This window comes from Typopeltis vanoorti, chromosome 11 (genome assembly GCF_054136105.1).
Source record: "Typopeltis vanoorti isolate ZY-2024b chromosome 11, IOZ_Tvanoo_1.0, whole genome shotgun sequence".
In the NCBI taxonomy this organism is placed as follows: domain Eukaryota; kingdom Metazoa; phylum Arthropoda; class Arachnida; order Uropygi; family Thelyphonidae; genus Typopeltis; species Typopeltis vanoorti.
The window spans coordinates 50,461,801-50,484,171 of NC_143559.1; the positions used below are offsets into that span (position 1 = coordinate 50,461,801).

General features: G+C 35.8%; 1 protein-coding gene and 1 long non-coding RNA gene across 3 annotated transcripts in view; one reads left to right on the forward strand and one right to left on the reverse strand.

Annotated features, from left to right (window-relative positions):
* The window catches only part of LOC150101568 (uncharacterized), a 43,714-nt gene extending 38,937 nt beyond the window's left edge, over nucleotides 1-4,777 (reverse strand). The window contains exons 1-2 of the long non-coding RNA XR_016549030.1: nucleotides 4,695-4,777; nucleotides 4,175-4,274 (exon numbers count right to left, since the gene is read on the reverse strand). This is a non-coding gene — a long non-coding RNA (uncharacterized LOC150101568). The remainder of the gene's footprint in view (nucleotides 1-4,174; nucleotides 4,275-4,694) is intronic.
* A 99-nt stretch (nucleotides 4,778-4,876) lies between these two features.
* LOC150101569 (uncharacterized) overlaps nucleotides 4,877-22,371 on the forward strand; it is a 288,212-nt gene continuing 270,717 nt past the window's right edge. For both annotated transcript variants that reach the window (XM_090400919.1, XM_090400920.1), the window contains exon 1: nucleotides 4,877-4,998. In XM_090400919.1, coding sequence (XP_090257045.1) covers nucleotides 4,996-4,998 — 3 coding nt within the window. In that variant the 5' untranslated portion in view covers nucleotides 4,877-4,995. The remainder of the gene's footprint in view (nucleotides 4,999-22,371) is intronic.

Genomic DNA, 22,371 nt, shown 5'->3' on the forward strand with positions numbered 1-22,371 from the left:
TCTTTGAAAAGATATATTTAAAACTGCTTCTATGGATAAGAGAAACTTTATCCCACAGGATACTATGCACACTTCTGGGACAGAGAGAGAGACAATCATTCCAATTCACGTTAGGCCGATGTAATAGGGCTTCACAACTTTCTTTGAAGAAGGTGTTCATATTTAAAACTGCTTCTGTGGAGAAGACAAAAAACTTCATCCCAAGGGATACCTCTATTTAGTATCAACATTATGCTGTGCCCAGATTTTGAAATTTCATGTATTCATGTTCATGAATACATGAAATTTCAAAATCTGGGCACAGCATAGTGTTCAAATCAAAATTTCAAAATCATGTTCATGAATACACGAAAGAAACAGGCAACTGTTTGTCTTGTGTAGATGGTAACAGATGAGAAATTTTGTTGATATGAAATGAAAATATGTGGAATTAAGGTGAAGCATCTTCAAAATTCTGCCAGTAGGTTCACAAAGATACCAACCCTGTAGTCTGTTGAGGAATCCTTCGGTGTTAGAACAAAGGAATTAATTATCTGTTGGATTTGATGAGGGTTGTAACCATTTAATTCCATTAAAGTTTTGATATTGAGAAGTTTTTGATGTTAGCCTGAAGGTGAAGAGCATTACTATGGTTATTGTATAATTTTTTGCTGTTTTGTAAATGTTAGATGCTTTATTTCCAAATTGTTCATTTCTTATTTGAAAGACTTTGGTTGGAAAAACTTTAAACAAGTTAATAAAATTCAGAAAAATAAATCTCAATACATGCGTAAGGATGAATTTATTTATGAGTAAACACTTTTCTTTCTTCTTGTTATACTGTTTCATCAGTTGGGATTTACCTGTAAATAACTGATTAGCAGTACTAGAGCAGTTGTAGCAGCATGATTGGTTAATTGTTTTGGTTTTATGACCAAAACAATTAAGATGAATGAGGTCAGTGTATTATGACTATGAATTATATGCGTTCTTTCCTGAGGGGATTAAAAATTCTGCCACTTCTATATGAAATAGTTGTGACCAATACCTGATGTAACTGCAGAGGCTACTGGAGCCACAAGAAGCGTTATACGTTATAGTGCTTCATGGCACAAGAAACACTAAGAAAAAATATTGTATATAATTTATCGAACTTACTAATATTTTGATGATTTTTCATTCAGCATCTTCACAACACAAATTACAGCTATGACAAGCACACAGCACTCAATTAGATCATTGCAGAAACAATTCAAATCATAATGGGGGGGGGGTCCTAACACAGCATCCCTATGAGCTATATCACCATCAAGTTAACTCAGAGAAATCAAGCTAATTGGTCTCAGAATGATACCTGACATTTGCAAATTAATGCAGCCATGATTGTTGAGGTTGGAGGAATGCTTAATAGCTGATGCTAATTCCAAAAATAGTCACTCAGACTTGTAATGGAGTATCCAGAGCATGGACGACCAGTTCCAACTTAATATTCAGATGGTAATAGATGTAATTTTTTTGTGCTTCAAGATGATGTCTGTCCAAAGTAGTTAAACTGGATACATCCTGAAATATATTTCAGGATGTTCCAGAAGATTAAATTGATCCTTAGAAGAATAAATAAAGGTAGAACTGAATGAGACAAGTGGTTTGAAAGCAGCACAGAGATATTTGCAGAGAACTTTAGCTATCTTTCCTAATGTACTATCCTCTACGCAAAGTATGGGAATGGTTTTGCTGTGAGCTGTTGCAAGAGGAATAGGGGGAGGGAGGTGCTTACAATATTTTATTATCTAAAAGGAATGAAAATATTTTAAAAGAACTAAAATTTAATAGAATATGTGAAATGAATAGCCAATAATTGTTATCCTAAGCAATTAATAAAATATAAGCCAAATGAAAAAAAGAGGCTAGGCAGACTTCAAAAGTGGTTATTAGATTAAAATGATATTCAAACAAGTGTACCTTAATGGAGAAAGAATTGAGGAAGTCAGCAAGTTTGAGTACCTGGGATCCATTATAAATGCGAAGAATTGCTGTTCAGAATACGTCAGAAGATTAGGAATGGCTAAAACAACAGTCAGGTTGTTTTAGCCTTACAACTTGAAGATTTTGGATGCAGTTGTTTTTCCAACAGTGACTTATGAATGTGAGACTTTGACCCTGAAGAAGTCAGATAAGAAAAGGATAGTTGCTTTTGAAATGTAGTCACAGAAGGCTGTTGAGGATATCATATACTGAAAGATGTGCAAAAGCATGGGTGTTAGAAAAGATCATTAGAAATTTAAGGCATCTTAAGGATATTAACAGAAGTTAAAATATTTTGGACACATTGAAAGGTTGGAAGGATGACTTCTCAGAATAATAATAGAAGATAAAGTTCCTGCAAAAAGAGGAAGAGGTAGACCATCAAAGAGATGGATGGATGGATTGTGTGTGTGTGTGTGTGGAGTGACTAATTTTCAGAGAGTTGAAGCTGCCAGAAAAGCATACAACAGGACTACATGGCAAGGCCTGGTGTGGCACATCACCGAGCATCGGAGTGACTATATGACATCTATAGATGTCCAGTGAACATATGATGATGATAGTGAATCTAAATAATTCAAATATGGCAGAGAGGAAATGTAGATAAATGGGGTCAAGGGTTTCTGTCAAAGGTACATTAGTAAACAATTAAGTAATGTCAAAATTAACTTTATTAACATTTTAAAGTGAAGAGAGCTTTAAAACAAGAAAGCATGGCCTGTGAGGGAAGAAAGTGATTTGCATAAATGTTTGATCAATTTGTAGGTGACCTGTATGTTGTTAACTTTTAGACAAAGGGAATATTAGGCTTGTGAATTTTGGGGATCCTATATATCCAAGGTGGTTTGACATAGAAAGTTTTAGCTTTTTGGTGATTTCTTTAGGCCAAGATGTTACTGTTTTAAAAATAATTTATACACTTTTTCTTTTGAGATTTGGCAGGATCCCAATCTATAATCTGAAAAATTATGTACAGGATAATTAAGATTACTTATTTTTCTGTTATAAACCATGTGGTCCATAATCATATCTGCATTTCAATTATTTGCTTTGGTTATAATACATTTTTTGTTCCTGTATAACAACTTTTTCAGTGCTGATATAAATATTTTTCAGTTACAATTTGAATTGTTTCGACAATGATCAAGTCGAGTGCTATGAGCTTGCAATTTGTGCTCTGAAGATGCTAGGTAGAAAACTAGTGAAATATTAAGTTCGAAAATTTATTATATTTCTCTTGGTGTTGTTTACAACATGAAGCACTATTATGAATAACCAACTCCACTCAAGCCTTTCTATATGTAAGCTTTAGACATCTTGTTCTGAGAATGGATTTCCATCGTGAAAATTTGGGGGTTCTTGGTGTGTGTGTATGTGTGGAGAGGGAACTTACTTTATAAATTTTAAGAAGATTATCTCAGTGCTTGTCAGGAAATCCATATAGAAATCTTCAGTTAAAAATCTGAAGCCTAGATATTGCTATTTTAAATAAAGAGTTTCATGTTTGTTTTCTAGAACTGGATTTCTAAATTATCTAACCCACAGCCTATCCATGTTGCTAAAATGAGGGAGATAACAAAACAATTATATGTATATATCTTTTTGTGGAAGATATCAAAACAATTGTGGATGTGTTATTTGTAGCAGGGATACACACACTGCTATCTGTAATAAATTGTAGCTTGGTGTCAGATTGTGATTCTCATCTTGATTTTTATTTTCAGAATTCAGGAATCTCTTTCTCTCGCTCTCTCTCTCTATATATATTTAACAGATGAGGTAAAATACATATAGTTTGTAAAAAAAAAAAAATCATAGAATATTAATAATGCCATCATTTTAAAGCAGTGAGTTTTGTAGCTCTATGCAATAACTGATTCCAAAATATATTTGCCTTCTGTTTCAACAATTCAATTATATGTATAAACATTTATCATTAAGCAAGAATTCTATCTGATTCACATTATACTTAAGGAAGACCACAATATAAAACTATTTTAAGAACTAACAATTTTATGATTGTATTACTGGTAATACAAATACAGTATAACAAGTAGCACGATATGGAAATTATTAACGAAATTTTATGGCTTTAAATTGGTCTTAAGAACAGAAACAATACTGTTCTGATGTATGAGAAATGCTCTATATAAATATGTCAAAACGATACCTTAACAAGTTTCAATCCCAGTGGTGCGCCTTAAGTAAATAATATTCCAAATTCATCATAGCGTTTGCAGCAATCTGCACTGATCGGAACCGGAATTTCTCTGCAATTACATAAAAATCACAAGTATATTTAATCTATACATGCTTAAACACAAGCTTATATTAGGTAACTGTGTAAATTGAGCATTTCTTTAGAACTGAAAAAAAAAATTGCAATCCCGATTTTTTACAATTTCATTCTTAAAAATACATGTTTCGACTTCCTGTTATAGAGAATAATCTTGTTGGTATACAGAAGTTGACTGAAAGGAATATGCCATTTGCATTAAATTGTTATCATTTTAGTCTTTCAGCTCTTTAATTCCTTAAAATAATTTTCAGTTTTAATTTTCGACAAATGCATATATATATATATATATATATAGAACTTTAAAAAGCATCATTTTTTAGAATGATATATTTATTAAACATGATTCTGTTTTACGAATTTAATTTTTACAATTGAATAAACTAAACATTACCACAAAACGCTTCTAAAGCCTGTCATGGTGGAATTTGCAGCTTGTACAATACTAAAGGTCATGCGCAAGGACATGCATGCTGGGAAATACTATGTACCACGTGATTTTGGGCCAATAGCTTTCTAGGAATGCTCCATCCTGAGTTGTTGTGCAGCCGTGCCTCATCATCTGATGGAAGTGTCAAGACAGCCAAATTCGTAGATCCGAAGACTTATCTTCTGAAATTTTATCTTCTCTATGAATTAATTGTCTTTAAGCAATATAGGGCTCCTTGGAGAACATATAGCAGCCTCATTTCAGAATGGTAAATTGTATTTTCATTTGATTTTTCTAAAGTTAACTATTGGATAATATTAAGGTCAGGCCTAAGGACCGTTGGCGGTGTTTGGTGCAGTCGTGGGAGACGCTTCTTCTACGGCAACATTTTGCAAACAATACTCCTAGTACTTGGGCTTTTGCATCATATTTTTTTTTTTCCAAATTTAAATAACAGTGATATACAATGATCTTTCCACTTGTGATCAGGTGATGCACAAACCAATTTTTCGTTGTTCTGCGTATTCAAATTTGACAGTAACAAGATGGTTAAAAGTTCTAAAAGTAGAATAATTAGGCTACTGTCGTCTACTTCGCCCGGTGGTTAGCGTCTCTTCCATTGGCATCATTTAAGTTCTAAATCTCAGTGCTTTTAACATTACCCTCGTGTTCATTTTTAATAGAAATGATGGTATTAAGAATTCATTTTTCCAGTTTACATTAACAAAAGTCAACTACTACAGGACTCTTACTATCATAAAATGCTAAAATATTGAAAAGTTATATTTCATTTTCGAAAATCTCCGATTATAAAACACATTTGTTGATGCGATTCCGCAATGTTCTTATATATTTAAAAAATACATAACATATGAAGGGAAGTAAAATATTACAACTACTCCCGTTTTTTGGTTTGTGGTGGTTAGCGTCTCGATTATTTCCTTTTTTTTTTTTTTAATTTAACCAATCTTACCTGATGTTGCTCTAGCGTCATTTTTTTCACTACATTTGCTGCTGCTAAATTTCAATATCATTGTGGTAATATATATATATATATATATATATATATATATATATAATAACAACAAATGATCAAACAGCATTGTCTAACATCCTCCACACACCCTAAAAAATGAGATGCAATATTTCCTGGAAATCTGTTAAGTGGGCAATATAAACTGCATGTAGTTAATTGATATTATAAAGTTTATAATATCGCCACGGTTAAAAAAATATTTAAAAAATCGAAACATTGAGAAAACGAATTCAGAATATTTAAACAGGTGGGAATGGGGTGCAAATTATGGTAATTCAATGTTGATATTCAGTTACCCCCCCTCCCCCCCAAAAAAAATCCTAAGTAAAATTATATGTAATCTTTGTCAGATCATAATTCCCAGGAGGTAAGTTTTTCTTGTATCATATGAAAAATTATGAATGCAGTTACATACAGATTGAAAATAATATGGTTTCAGTATCAAGAATCACTGGCTACTTAAATACAATTTATAATTTTGTCATCAAATGCCTGGCATGTACCCTCAGGTGGTGTAAATGATAATATGATAGTACTGCATGAAAATGTTACATCATTCCTATCAACAATTTTCCTCCAAATTGATTTGTTATCTGTCAAACTCCAATATTATATCTCTTCTAAGGCACTTTTTATTGTATCAATCCACATAGATCTTGGTCTTCCTCTGGGTCTTTTTCCTGCCATCCTGACAAAGAATACTTGTTTTGCTACTTCCATTCTATTTGAATCACCATAACCACCTGAAGCTCTGCTAACACATTCTTCAATGCTAACAGTGTCACATTCTCTCCTAATATGATACTGCTATTGATACCATCTGTTCGCTCCACTAATCTTTTTCAGAACTCTCATATCTGAGGTCTCCAGTTTTTGATCAAGTGTTTTATTTCTAACTCAGATGAAATCCATAAGTTAAAATTGCTTTGAAAACAGTCTTGTATATAGCTACTTTAGTGTTTTGACTAATTTCTCTCTTATTTCATATAAATTTATTCACTTGACTTCCTACCATACTAGCTTTGCTAATTCTGTTGTCTAATTCAATATTTAATTTGTCATCTTCACTAAAAATATGTGCCTAAATAGCTAAATTATTTTACTTGTTCTATTACTTATTATTTTATTTATTTAAAAATTACATATTAACATATGTTTCACTGTGAAAATTGTGTAATAACATAAATATTGTACCCAAGTTTGGAAACCAGATTGCACTCTATACCTTTTCTGTGGCAATACGAGTTCTGGCATTCTTAATACCAAGATGTTGCTTTTGGTGTGTGTGTGGGGGGGGGGGGGATGATACAATTAGTCCAGCACTGAAATTCTGCAGTTGAGGGAGCAGAGTTTGCTGCTGAAATACCAATAACTGGGATGATGAGTGCAAACTGTAAATCATTACTCCTCTCTCATAAAAGATAAAGCTATGCACTGATGACATCCTGTTAGTTTCAGGCCAAAATATTTGTAATATTTCACAAGAATAAATAATAAAATTATTATTGATTCTAGTGAATACATGTGTCTAATAAAATATATATTTAATAATTTGTATATTTTATGATATTTTATCATCTGCTGTAACCCAACGATAGCATCTGTCGTTGATCAACCAGGCATGACGCCAAATTGCTCCTTTGCAATCTCCATCTCCTTCCTCAGTCTTCCATCAAGAACCCTCTCTAGGATTTTCATTGTGTGGGATATCAACTTTATTCCTCTGTAATTCTTACAGTCTTGTGCATCCCCTTTACTTTTATAGATGGGGACAAGAGTACTTTCCCTCCATTCCTTGGGTATATTTTCTTGTTGACAAACTTTTATTAACAGGTCCCACAGCAGGTCAATTCCCTCTTCCCCCAGTACCTTCCATGCCTCCACCGGGATCCTGTCAGGGTCCACCGATTTTCCATTCTTCATCATCTTTATGGCCTCCTGCAACTCCACTCTACTAATGTTCTACACCATACCCCTCATAAGGCTCCCCCATCTTCTCTGTGAGTCCTTGCATTTTCTTCATTCAAAAGTACTTCTCCATCATTCAAAGTATATTCTCCATCTGTTTCTTATATCTGCATCTCTCCTTAATACCCTAAATCTTCCTCCAGAGTCTTGGATCTGCCTCACATGTATGATGTTCTTTGATGCCTTATTTCTACATTTTGCCAATCAATAAATCTTTCTCTGTCCTTCCTTTGTTTCTAATTCATCATAAAAGTCTTGATATGCCATGACCTTCACCTGTGCAACAACTCTCTTGGCTTCTTGCTTTTGCTCTCTGTTCTCTTCCACTCTTGACTCATCCTGCTTCTGCTTTTCCTTCCTCTTAGCCATCACTGCTTCTTGTACATTAATATTCCACCACAGCCCTCCTTCTGCTCTCTAATCTTTCCGGATGTTTCACCAAGCACCTCAATTGCACAGTTTAGAGTTGCTTTTGAATTATGTCTCTACCAATCTTGTACACTTTCTAGTCCATCCAAAATCCTCTCTAACACCTTCTCCCTAAAACAGTTCCTCACACTCTCTTCTTTTAAGCGAAACCACTTAATTGTCTTCCTCCCATGGCTTCCAAAGGTTCTTATCTTCAACCTTATTTTAAAGTCTGCACACAGCAGCCGATGTTGCTGCGCCACTTGATCTGTTGGGATTACTTTACAGTTTGTTACTGCCTTAAGATGTTTTCTTCTAGTCAAAATGTAGTCAGTCTGTGAACTGTTGTTGCTGCTTCTAAATGTTATCAAATGCTCTTTCCTCTTACAGAAAAAGGAGTTCACAATTGCCAGATCAAATGCTATCGCGAAGTCCAAAATCCTCTCTCCTTCCTGGTTCATCATTCCCACTCCATGGCTGCCGTGCACTCTTTCACAGTCCCTATTCTGTCTTCCTGTGTCTGTTCAAGTCTCCTCTAACAATCATCATCTCGTTTTCTTCCAGTTCCCTCATTTCTTCATCTAGCATGTTCCAGAATTCATTTTTCTCTTCTGCTGTACATCCAACTTGTGGGGCTTATACACATAAGACGACCAGTTTCTTTTCTCCAAGAGCCAGTTTCATTCGCATGATCCTGTCGTTCCTCCTCCTACCCACTTCCAGTACTTGCCCTTCATTCTGCCACACACCACTATTCTGACACCATTTCTTCCCTTTTTATTTACCCCAGAGTAGAACAATTTATACCTGTCTCCTAGTTCCTTCACCTTTTCCCCCCTTCCAACTTGTCTCCTGCATGCATAAAATGTCCAACTTCCTCTTCCTCATCATGTCTACCACCTCTCTTCCCCTTCCAGTCATGCTTCCAACATTCAACGTTCCCACTCGCAACATTCTTTCTACTTGCTGGGCTCGCTTCTTTAACTGCAACTTCCCTTGATGCGGTAGCCTTCATTCATTCTCGCAGTTGTAGGGCTATGTGGCTGCGTGTTGCTTAAGGGGTACGCCCTAGCCCTTGTATCACTTTCTTTTCGACTCATTTGATCATAGCTAGAGCTGGCAGTGAAGTTTTATGACCAGATGCTCTTTCTGATGTCAACCCTTGCCATTTATCCGGGCTTGGGACCAGCACCTATTGGGGCTAGCTTGCCCCCTTCAGTGGCTGCATAAGGCAAAATGACAAAGCAAGATAGGGAAGATTGACCCCTATCCCTCGAATACTCTAAAAGCATATAACAGATGCATGTTACATGAAGTAAATAATGTTGGAGGTTTAATGGATTTTTTACAACACTCAGAAAGGATTAAAAAGAATTTAATACTTCCTATATTTCGTCCTAGTCACTAGGACATCTACGGGGATTACAAAAATAACTAATGTAACATAACACAAATATCATACAATACTAAGCCCAACCACGTGGGTGACACTAAAGTCCTATCTAGTTGGAGTGCCCTCTAAGGGCGGTTGTAGGTGGCCTGGAATATAAAGTAGGATCTCTGGTGATTAGTGTTTCCACCTAGATAGGACTTTAGTGTCACCCACTTGGTTGGGCTTAGTATTATATGATATTTGTGTTATGTTACATTAGTTATTTTTGTAATCCCCGTAGATGTCCTAGTGACTAGGACGAAATATAGGAAGTATTAAATTCTTTTTAATCCTTTCTGAGTGTTGTAAAAAATCCATTAAACCTCCAACATTATGTCTTCACAGCACTTAAGCCTCTATACCTCGGGTCTGCCATGCCCATACTCACTAAAGTGAGTCCATAAGTTAGCCGTTGTTTTTCATCATTATGCACAGATAGCTGGCTGAAAATTTGAAGTCCAACACCAGGCAAGATCTGAAGAGTGATTTCCAAATATCAATTCTTATTTGTAATTGAGTGTGCCTTGTAAATGTATGACCATAATAGATTCTATTGTGCTAGAGGACAGCTGCACTGCTGTTGCCATTGACACACACAGGGAGGGTGCCCTGCCCCCCCCAAAAAAAAAGGACTAGAAAAATTTCCCAAAATCTTTTCCTAATTAAAAATTCTTTTTTTTTATTTATGTTGTGTCGTGTCTTCTATTTCTATACTACTTATGAATTAGCGGTTACATAAGGTGGGAATACCCTCTGGCTCTCGGGAATCACGGCCGTTGTGAACACAAGGTGAATGAGATAGTGCTCGGGTGATACTTTGTTTGCCCAAGCTGGGCCAGAAATCACGGGTATCATGTATTGGCGATCACTGTAGATGCTCAGTCATAGGTCGTATGCAATGTGTAGTGTGTGTAGTCTCAAATCGTCTACTCAACTCGCCCCCCCCCCCCCCCAAGATTAAATCATGGGTGCTCGCCCTCCTCCAAGATTAAATCTTGAGTACTCGGCCCCCTCCAAGATTAAATCCTGGGTGCGTCACTGACTGTTGCCTTTAACTGAAAAACCCAATAAAAGTTATTTGCATTCCTAGTTGGGATTTAAACTGTCTCTGTACTCGTTACTGAGTATAGAGTTGATGTGTGTCAGTCTTTCCCCCTTTTTTATTCATGTCATCCACACCATCTTCATATCCATTCCATTTGCTCCATTAAAAAAAAAAAAACACATATATATATATATATATATATATATATATATATATATATATATATATATAATTTCCACATGTTATGTCCCTGTGAAATACTTATCAAATCCACCATTGAGCTAGGTTTTCTCTCTCCTTTATAAAGACCAACTTTTCCATTATTTTAACCACCACTCCACTGTGGCTGAAACCTCCTCTATATTATTATTATTATTATTATTACATGACACCTCCAGGGAGTCCAAAGGACTCATCGAGGGAAGGTACACCAATATTATGGAACTATCTTTCATTTCCTTTGGAACCCTACTATGGTCACTTACCCCTTTGTTACATTGGTCTCTTACATCTGTCACTGCATTTACACTCGGATGATATCCCTCTTACTCAGTAATTTCACTAACTCTTCTGCTGCTATCACCTTCTTGCCATCTACATACATTCATTAAAATCATCCTGTAATAAATACTTTTACTTGCCACAAAAGCATAAGAAATCTTTGGCCTTCTTGCCAATTTTTTCCTTTATTTGATTGTGTCTTTGTTCTGATCATGTTTCTAATTATATTCCTTCCACAATAATTTCTTTTTATGTAATTACTGCATAATGATGCTATCTATCCAGTCTGGAGCAGGGTTTCTCAAACATTTCTTACGACGGAACACTTCACAAATCCTGAAATTTTCACGGAACACCTTGGTTATTTTGCAATGTATTAATTAATAATCAATTGGTAATTTAGCTGATTTTTTATTATTAATTAACAATAAAAATTTAGCTGATTTTTATTATTAATTAATAATAATTAAACCATCATTAAATTAATTTGTGCTGATTTTCATTGCTATATCCTATTCTGATCACCAAAAATTTATATTATAAGTACTTACGAGTGAATGCAGACTTTTTCTCCTGTGTGCTGGTAGTTTTCCCCTCCTTTTGTACATCCTGGAGATCTTTGTAGGCTTGAGGTGTATGACTCACTATCTGTTCCATCACAAACACCTTCAATAAGAGATTTCTTAATATCAAAATTAAACAAAGTGCCTTATCTCTTATTCATATTAGAATTTAAATCTGTATTGATATTACTTTTAAAAAAATCATGGCACTCTGGTTTCAGAACCAGACTTACACACTGCAATACGAACTTGTGAAGAAAGTATTCAGTATTAATAGATTTGAGAACCGGATACAAGACTACCTTGATCTTCAATTTCAGTGGAAAAATTTTCTTTATACTTCCTTGCTGATTGGTCACTGACATTTGCAACACAGATGTTATTTCATTCAGTTTTGAGAACAAGGCGCCCATTGTTGTAATCGGCTTGCAGGGGCAATTTTTACGATTGGTCATAAATGGAGGTATTCTCTTTCCCGATTGTTGAAAGATTTCAATGTGTGAAAATTAATGATAATTCATGAATATTTCCATGTTTAAAAATGTGCCGCTTGGTCACTGACATTTAGTACATAGATGTCATTTTCTTCAGTTTTGAGAACAGACTATATGCCACCCATTGTTATAATCTGCTTGCATGCAATTTTTATGACCGGTCATAAACAGTGGTATTCCCTTTCCCAAATGTTGAAAGGTTTCAATGTGTGAAAATTAATGATACACAGATGTTATTAGGTGTTCTGGGTCTGAGCTCAACATATTCACGAATATTATTCTCCTCAGAATATTTCCATTATAAAATATTTATTCATGAAAAATGCTTCAAAATCTAAATTGACAAATTCCAGAACTTCTTGCGGAACACCTATTCACCTTACACAGAACACAGTTTGAGAAACCCTGGTCTGGAGGATAAATCAGGTAGGAGTTAAATGACTCCCACCAGATTTATCCTTCTTTTTGTGTATTGTTTAGCATTACACTGTTGCAAAGACATGAACATTTTTTTTTTTTTTTTTATAAATATGTTGAGCCCATATGCGAGAGGTTAGTTAATCAACCTATAGTACATCAGTATCATGTATGGGTAGTGGATTGGGAAAGGAAAAAATTGTTTACATTTGGAAGCACATCCACAATACAGCAGTAGCAGGGATGGAGGAGGAGGAAAAAATTCTGTGGGTTTCAAGGTGTGCTGTGAAGGGATGTTGGGCAACAGCTGCGCGTACTCCAACAGACTTAGTACTGAGTGGAGGAATTATTCATGCTATTTCAGATGAACATTTGCCATGGAAATATTTATAGAATGCACATAATGCAGAAACCAAATGTCTGTACAAAAGGAGGAGGAGTGAGTTGGTAAGAGATGAGTTTTTAATCAATCTAATTGCTCTTCTCTATATTGAATCAAGCATTTTGAAGGAGCTCTTAGGGACCCCACTCCAAATGTGAGAGCAGTATTCAATAGCTGGGTGGATTTGTGATTTGTATAAAGTTAACAGCTGTTCAGAGGTGAAGTAATATCTTGAGCAAAAGAGGAATCCTAGTTTTTCAGATAGGAATCTAAAGAAATTTAGATCGTATCTAGGATGTGAGGAACCTGTATAAATGCTTTTCAACTGCAAGTGAGTTAAAGCAGGCTGATATAAGAAGGATCCCCCCCCCCCAGATACTCTTCTATTTTTCAACATGCAAAATAGACAAATTGACAGCAGAACACAAGTGGTTAACAGATATTTCATTGGCTTTAGTCACGTTGGCCATAATTCCAAGCTAAAACCTAACCTAACTGCTTTCTGTCTTAATCGCCTCCTGTATAGTTTCACATATATCCCATTAACTGAAAATTGCATGCATGGCAACTTTTCATGTCATGACTGCACGAACAGTATTCGGTTGAAAAGCACGGTGGATACTATTGTTATGAGCAAATCTTCTGCTATCGCCATATCCAGCATGTTCAAAACTAAGGTACCCTTCCTCTCAATCTGTTTTAGGTAATTAATTATCAGTAGCCACATAAATTACATTTCTTTTCACCATCTGTGTGCCTTCTGCCCCAGTAGATGTTCTCTTCACTCTTTGCTTGGTGTGGTGGGTGGGGAGCTCTGGCACTGAACAAAAAACCTTTGAGCATGAATTCTTCATCCCAACTTTTTCATGGGGTGCCTCACAAGGTCCTAACCAAGTACGGATACTGTAAATACATCACTTATTAGTAGTAGAAAGTATTTTTAACTTGGGTATAGTTATGTTAAAGATACCAAGCAATTTTAAACCTGGTTTTACTCCATTTTTTTCCAAGTAAGCAAACAGACAAAATGTCAAGTTTGTGCCTGCAATTTATGCAAGACTAGCTGATCCCACAGGTAGTGCAAGACCAAGGCAACTCATGGTAGAGGTGGAGCAAGCTCTGATCACTAATCTAAATAATTAATCTTAATGCCAAAACACATCTCCAAGAAGGGGATATATGATGTTTTGTATTAAAGGCAAGGGGCCACTACCCAGACCGGTTTCGACCTTTATTGAGGTCTCATCAGTGGGGAGCCAGGTTTAAAATTGCTTGGTATCTTTAACATAACTATACCCAAGTTAAAAATACTTTCTACATCTATATCTCCTCCTGAGATTTTTATTTAATAAGGTTATAACACCTTATGGTAACTTGTTTTGGTAAAATACTTACAAGCTCTGCATTACTAAATCTTGGTATTTCTAGCCTGGCTCCCCACTGATGAGACCTCAATAAAGGTCGAAACCGGTCTGGGTAGTGCCCCCTTGCCTTTAATACAAAACATCATACATCCCCTTCTTGGAGATGTGTTTTGGCATTAAGGGTAAATATTAAGATTAGTGATCAGAGCTTGCTCCACCTCTACCACGAGTTGCCTTGGTCTTGCACTACCTGTGGGATCAGCTAGTCTTGCATAAATTGCAGGCGCAAACTTGACATTTTGTCTGTTTGCTTACTTGGAAAAAATGGAGTAAAACCAGGTTTAAAATTGCTTGGTATCTTTAACATAACATCACTTATTAACAGAAATAATTAACAAAAGATCTCACACCAGTATAATTGTACCAGTGTTTCACGTTATCCATATTACGGTGAAAAGCCAATAGGTAAAATGTCACTCTTCTCTATTCAAAAGGGTTTAGAAGGACTGGCATGATCTCCCAAAACAGTCAAGAAATTGCGTTCATGTGATAGCCTTGTGGAAACATAAACATCAAGTTAGCAACACTAGGAAAAACTATTAAGCAACATCAATGCATGCAATGGCAATTACAGTAGCATCTCATAAAACATTAATCTCTTCTAGAGGAGTGATATCAGAATGAAAATAAATTTTGCTCTGCAAAGAATGTTATATGTGTCAACTTTCAGGGAGATAGTTTGGCCTACTCCCATGCATGTCACAGATGGAAGGGTGAAAAGAAATTCAAAAAAAAGAACAAAACATATATCAAGATGCAAAGAGGAAGCTAGCCACTTCCACCACAACTATCCTGAAATCTCCCTATCTTGAGAAGGTGACAGGTAAGAAAACATAAATTAAAGATGCTAAGAAATTATATTCCTGGTTTCATTTTTTATCCAAGTGTAAGCAAACAAAGTTTGCACGTGAAGTAACTTCATGACTGGACTACTTGTATATAGAGGCTAATGACTTCATATCAATTTCCTTAGTACCCCATAATGCAATGCAAATATCCTTACAGATATGTATAATGTTATGCATTATTGGAAGGACCACTACCCAGACTGGTTTCGACCTTTATTGAGGTCTCATCAGTTGGGGCTTGACTGGTTATGGTCCTTCCTATAATGCATATTATACATGTCTGTAAGGATATGTGCATTGCATTATGGGATAATTAAGGCAATTGACGTAAGGTTATTAGCATTATATACAATTTTTTGCAATGGAACTATCATGAGTTTTACCAAAATATCTGATATCAAGGCTCTTCTGCAGAAACAAAAACTATTAAGTTTCTGTCTGCAGGAAACATTAAAACCAAGCAGGGACCCAACCTTTTCATCAAGTCCAACTTAATACTGCCCTGGAAACAGTAGTGATTTGTATTTTTATATATATTGCACAACTTGGCCCATATTTCTCTTGGGTGGCTTTACTGAACACGGCATTCTATGGATTAGTGCCAACATAAATGGACAAAGTCATATCATTGAGCAAATGGTCTACAATGAAGATCTCTCCTTTATTAATAATAGTTAATACTTTCTTCCATATGTCTACCTGTGCACATTCTGCAATTTGCTTTTACAATTACTGCCCTGCTATTTTCCACTGCTCATGCAGGATTTTAAAGAGAACATATATGGAAGCAACCATTTTTCCTGTTATTTGCACAATGTTTTTTGCAGGAACCATGTTCTCCTGCACAGATGTCCATGTGGCATAATGGACCAGGCTGACTGGAGTACTTTTTCCTATCTTGCAAAATGCTGAAGCAGTCATTCAGATACCTGTCAGTGAAGAACTGAAGTATGTCACTGACTGTTTCATCCATGCAGCAATAGCCACACTTCCAAAAATGTCATCTTGATTTCCACTGCATCCAAAGTCCTGGATGAGCCCAGAGTGCCAAGCTGCCAAATCAACACAGAACATTAGGTATATTTCATAGATACTTTACTATATCAAATCTAATAACTTTCAAACGTGCTTGGACCAAATCACATTATGTGAGATGTTAGATTCGAAAAAACAATCTTAGATCTAATTTACATCATTGGTTAATCAGAAAACCAATGCAAAAAAGTGTATGGCATAAAATCAAGAAAATGAAAGGTAAATATAAAACCCATTGCTTATCTATTTGGGAATATAATGGGAAAACTACTGCATACACCTTGTGAGAAAATTTTGGTGGTTAAACATTTCTACCAATTGGCTAGAGTTATACAATCACCCATCATTAGCAAGAATTAAAAAGTGCTCATTTGCTGTCTCATACACAATGTAGTAGGTCCTGATGACATTCCTTATAGATCTAACACATCTACCATCATCTTCTCTGCATCTCTTTCTCTTACTATACATCAAAATACTTATGGAGGAAGAGTTTTGGTTTCTTGGCATAAGTCAATTATCATTGCCATTCCAAAAACCAGGAAAGAATCCAACACAAGTAAACCATTATCAACTTATCATTATGACCAGCTGTCTTTGTAAGATATTAGAGAATATGGTTAATTCCAGAGTTTCTGATATTTCTGTAGCTCTCGCAGACATTCAACATTGGTCCATTTGATCAGTTTAGAAGCATGTATATAAGATGCATTCCTGAATCAAGAACACCTGGTTTCAGTGTTCTTTGACATGAAAAAAGCTTATTACACAGCCTGGTGATATGGCATATTAAAAGACCCTTATAACTTGTGTTTCAGAGGTCATCTTTCTGTATTTATTAAAAAAATTCTTCCTAGCCAAGTCTTCCAAGTATGCTATCTTGGCCATGTAATCATGAAGAGAGCGTTTCCTCAAGGCTTTGTCTTAAGCGTGAACGCCCTTGCCATCAAAGTTAACTCGATCCCTGAACACCTTCCTCCCATTGTAGGCAATGCTCTATATATACTGCTGATTTCACTATTTACTGTCACTCTTGTAACATGAGAGTAATTGAAAGAAAATTCAGCAAGCAATTGATAATGTCTCCTTATGTAATTGGTTCAGATTTTTAGCAGAAAAAAGTGTCTGTGTACACTTCTGCCAAAAATGCACTCTTCACACAGATCCTGAGTTAAGAACAAAAAATTATTCCAGTAGCAGTAGAAGCCAGGTTCTTAGGACTCATCTTTGACAGAAAGCTTATATTCCTTATAATACATTTGTCAACTAACAGAAAAATGCAAGAGAGCATTGATCCTCCTTTGCCCTCAGTCCTCTACTGAATGGGATGTGGATCAGTCTTCATTTTTATTGAGTGCTTATACATTCAAAGCTGGATTATGGGTCTAAGGTTCTTGTAGAACCTGAGACTTGAGATTGGATCCCATCCATCATCAGGGTATAGCTACTATTGGCACTTTCACACTTTGCTCACTCAAAGTCTTTATACTGAAGGCTTTATCAGTTAGATGGAAATAGTTGTCTCTTAACTATTCCCTAAAAAAAAAAATCTTCCAGAGCATCCTGTGTAAACTAGTATCTTTTCTCTACATTGGGAGGCTCAATGTCACACAGCAGATTGCCATACATCCCTTTGATATGTGTCTTAAAGCGATTATGCAAGCAATTTGTATGAATGTTGATAGCATTACTCATAGAGTCAAAAGACTCATTGCAGGAGACCCAACATATTAACTATTATTCACACAATACCTGTCATACTTCCCCTTAAGCTCAATCACAACCACCTTTGGCAACATATTCCACCCATTTACAACCCTCAAAGCAAAAAATCTAGTCCTAACACCCATGTTAACCACACTCTTACACAATCTCCAGGGATGATCCCTCATTCTCTCCCTTCCTGCACTGGTCTTAAAAAAGTTATCAGTATCAATCCTATAAAACCCTTTTAATAATTTATATGCCTCTATCATATCTCCTCTTCTTCGTCTATCAACTAGTTTTTGAAGCCCACAGATCTTCAACCTATCCTCGTAGGAGACATCTCACGGACCTACAACAATTTTCATAACCTGCCTCTGAATCCTCTCCACCATTTCCACATCACCAAGAAATCCAGGTGACCAGATCTGTGCACAATAGTCCAAATGAGGTCTTATTAATGCCATATAAAGTGGGACAATCACTTCCTTATCCCTGCTTGTCAGTGTGTTCTTCAATAACCATGTAATCTGATGTGAAGTTTTGGCAGCCTTTGCAATATGCACAAGCATACCACACTATTCATCCATGGCAGGTTTGCACTCAACTTACAACCTTTCACTGAGGAAATTCATCCAACTAAGGAAGTCCTGCACTTCCTTAAATAACATCATACAGATTGCCCATCTGTATGATGTTATTTAATGCACATGGAGCAGAACTCTCTGATTTCCTTTCCATTTATACTGATGATTCAAGATTTATATATATCGGACTTTATCTAGTCCGATCCCATTTCATTGCAGTGATCATACAGCAGAGTTTCATGCAATTCAGCTTGCACTTATGCATATAACAGAAAACTGCTACCAAAAGTCTATGATTTATGCAGACTCATTGAGTTCTATATGGACCATCATGTCTCCTGTGTACAATCCTCAAGTAGTTCATGAGTTTCTACAGTGGTTGTACAAATTGATGTTCCTTAATTTTTATACAGCTGTGATAGATTCCCAGCAACATAGGAATTGAGGTTGAAAGTTTATTTTTCACTAGGTTAGACTATAATAAATTTAGTTTAATCCTTTATCCCAGTGAGAGCAAACAAAGTTTGCACCTGAAAATATCTTTAGGACTGAATATAGTGTTGTACTATCTTACCTGGGTAAGTAGTACAGCACCAGGCAACTTGTAGCAAAGGTGGAGCAAGCTACCAACACTCCTATCCCAGTATCTCCCATAATGCAAAATACATCTCCTTGCAGATATGTATAATGTTATGCATTAAGGGATTGGCCACTACCCAGACTAGTTTCGACCTTTATTGAGGTCTCTTCAGTGGGAGCTAGGCATAGAGTTTGAGATACCAGGCAGAAGCAGTAGCAAGGTCATCTTTACCCATAGGAGTTGACAAAAGGTTTGCCACCTTTTTTTATTAAATTACTCTTCATGCACAAACTTTGTTTGCTCTCACTGGGATAAAGGATTAAACTAAATTTATTATAGTCTAACTTAGTGAAAAATAAACTTTCAACATCTTTCTCTAAATCCAGAGTAATTTAATAAAAAAAGGTGGCAAACCTTTTGGCAACTCCTATAGGTAAAGATGACCTTGCTACTGCTTCTGCCTGGTATCTCCAACTCAGGCCTGGCTCCCACTGAAGAGACCTCAATAAAGGTCGAAACTAGTCTGAGTAGTGACCAATCCCTTAATGCATAACATTATACATATCTGCAAGGAGATGTTGTTGTTGTGTCCCTATCTACGATTTTTATGCTTTTTATTTTTCTCACAAGTGAATCTCTAATTATCTTTATCCGAAACTTATCTATGTACGAGATATCACCCAAATACAAATACTCATGCTTTTCCTCCCTTAATGTCCCTAATATGTCTGAGTGTAAAACTAATATGCATTTGTGCCCCTTATCTCGTAACTTTACAAAATATTTCTCCCCACGTGATTAGGTTCATATGTTTTTCAAGTGGTGCATTGGGCAGCAAATTCAGACTACTGTAATTTCAATGAACAAAAGTTTATTAAATTCTTAAACATGGTACAATTCAATTTTCTATCATGTAAAATCAATTCAATACTAAGAAAAATAATTACAAGTTAACATTAGCAACATACAAGTATTAGGCTAAGATCCTATATGAGATTTGCGATCATGCCGCCATAACAGATTCTATGCTTACAACAAAAACTATATAACCCCAGAACTAATTAACACTTTAGTTAATCTTGTGCTAGTCTGAATTCTCTATAATACTGTATTACCATGGACGTATATTATCTGATTATCTACTTACTATAACAATATAGGTTAAACTATCCTTTCGCTGTGCTAACACATATCTTTGACCTTTAAAACTCTGATATACAAATACAATACACATGCATAAATCCCTAGGCATATGAATACTTATTAAATAATATTATCAAGCTTACTCTCATTCTAATCTGACCTGTACTAAAGTCCTAGTATAAATCTCCTTAATCTCTTCAACTGTCCATTGATTAAACAATGATTACAAATACATACAATTTCAATTGACACAAGATTTACAGTACCTTTTGACTTTGATCTTCTACACTGGTCTCTACCTTTTCTCGATTGTACCTTTCTATAACGAACTCTTCTATCATCTATTACTCCTAAGTTCTTTTGGCATTAAACAGGGCTCTCATGATCTTTACTTTTCGTGCTTGAATTATGGACACACATAGGATCATCTATTTTTACGGCTGTGAAACTCACCACGTTGGCACTGACTTCTTTACGGATGTCTTTCTCTCGTTACGAATACTGGATGTTAAAACACATAGACAATATCTTCCTTCTTTTAACTATACGGCGATCCTCATTTCTTGCAATAGGAACACAGAATCGAAATCCCATGCACTTTGTTTCCTTGTTGTGTCGGATGGAGATAACTCCTAAGCCGTCACTCAGGAAAACCCGTGTAACCTATACAAAATTTTAGAGGAATCAAAAAGCCTATTTTTTGTGACTAAACGGCGTTCCTCGTTTCCTACAATAGAAATACGGAATCGAAATCCTGCACACTTTGTTTCCTTGTTGTGTCGGGCGGAGATACAACTCCTAACCTGCCACTCAGGAAAACTCATGAGACCTATACGAATCCAAAAAAGCACTGTGTGTGTGGGGGGAGGATGTTCCTAACCCTTTTATATGATATGCCCCTACCAGCACCTTCTTCAATTTCTTCCCCCCCCCCCCCCTTACTGGAGTCAATTTCACTCACCAATTAGAGTGGTGGTTTTCTGCCAAAACATGTGCTGTGGTGCATGTGCATGCGACTGACACGTGACGACGTCTCAATTCGGGAATTGACCTTGAGCGATAGTCTTTTGTTTAAGCTAGCCTCTATGTCTTATTTTCTAAATTAATCCCCTTTCCAAAATTTTCTAGGAACTTACTTGAATATTTTAATCTCTAGCCTCTCACTCACATACAAATTCTTATGACTAATTTTCTTTGTCATACTTAACCTAATTTTTTCATATCTCAACTGTAATAAAAATCCCTTTTTTATTATTTAGTTCAACAAACAATTTCTGCTTTAATTTTCACTTGGATGCATGCATAGTTTTGTTTCTTTAAATTTTTTGTATTAGCTACTTATACAGGGTTTTTATCTTTTTCTCTTGTTACACCATGATAACTGAAATTTTCACATTCTTGGCTTATCAGGGTGTAACAATGTGTTTTGCATTATGGGAGATACTGGGATAGGAGTGTTGGTAGCTTGCTCCACCTTTGATATGTGTTGCCTGGTGTTGTACTACTTACCCAGGTAAGATAGTACAACACTATATTCAGTCCTGAAGATATTTTCAGGTGCAAACTTTGTTTGCTCTCACTGGGATAAAGGATTAAACTATATTTATTATAGTCTAACCTAGTGAAAAATAAACTTTCTACATCTTTCTCTAAATCCAGAGTAATTTAATAAAAAAAAGGTGGCAAACCTTTTGGCAACTCCTATAGGTAAAGATGACCTTGCTACTGCTTCTGCCTCGTATCTCCAACTCTCTGCCTGGCTCCCACTGAAGAGACCTCAATAAAGGTCGAAACTAGTCTGAGTAGTGACCAATCCCTTAATGCATAACATTATACATATCCGCAAGGAGATGTGTTTTGCATTATGGGAGATACTGGGATAGGAGTGTTGGTAGCTTGCCCCACCTCTGCTACGAGTTGCCTGGTGTTGTACTACTTACCCAGGTAAGATAGTACAACACTATATTCAGTATCTACACCTGTAAATATCCTGAAGATATTTACAGGTCCAAACTTTGTTTGCTTTCACTCGGATAAAGGATTAAACTAAATAAATTTATTATAGGAATTGAGG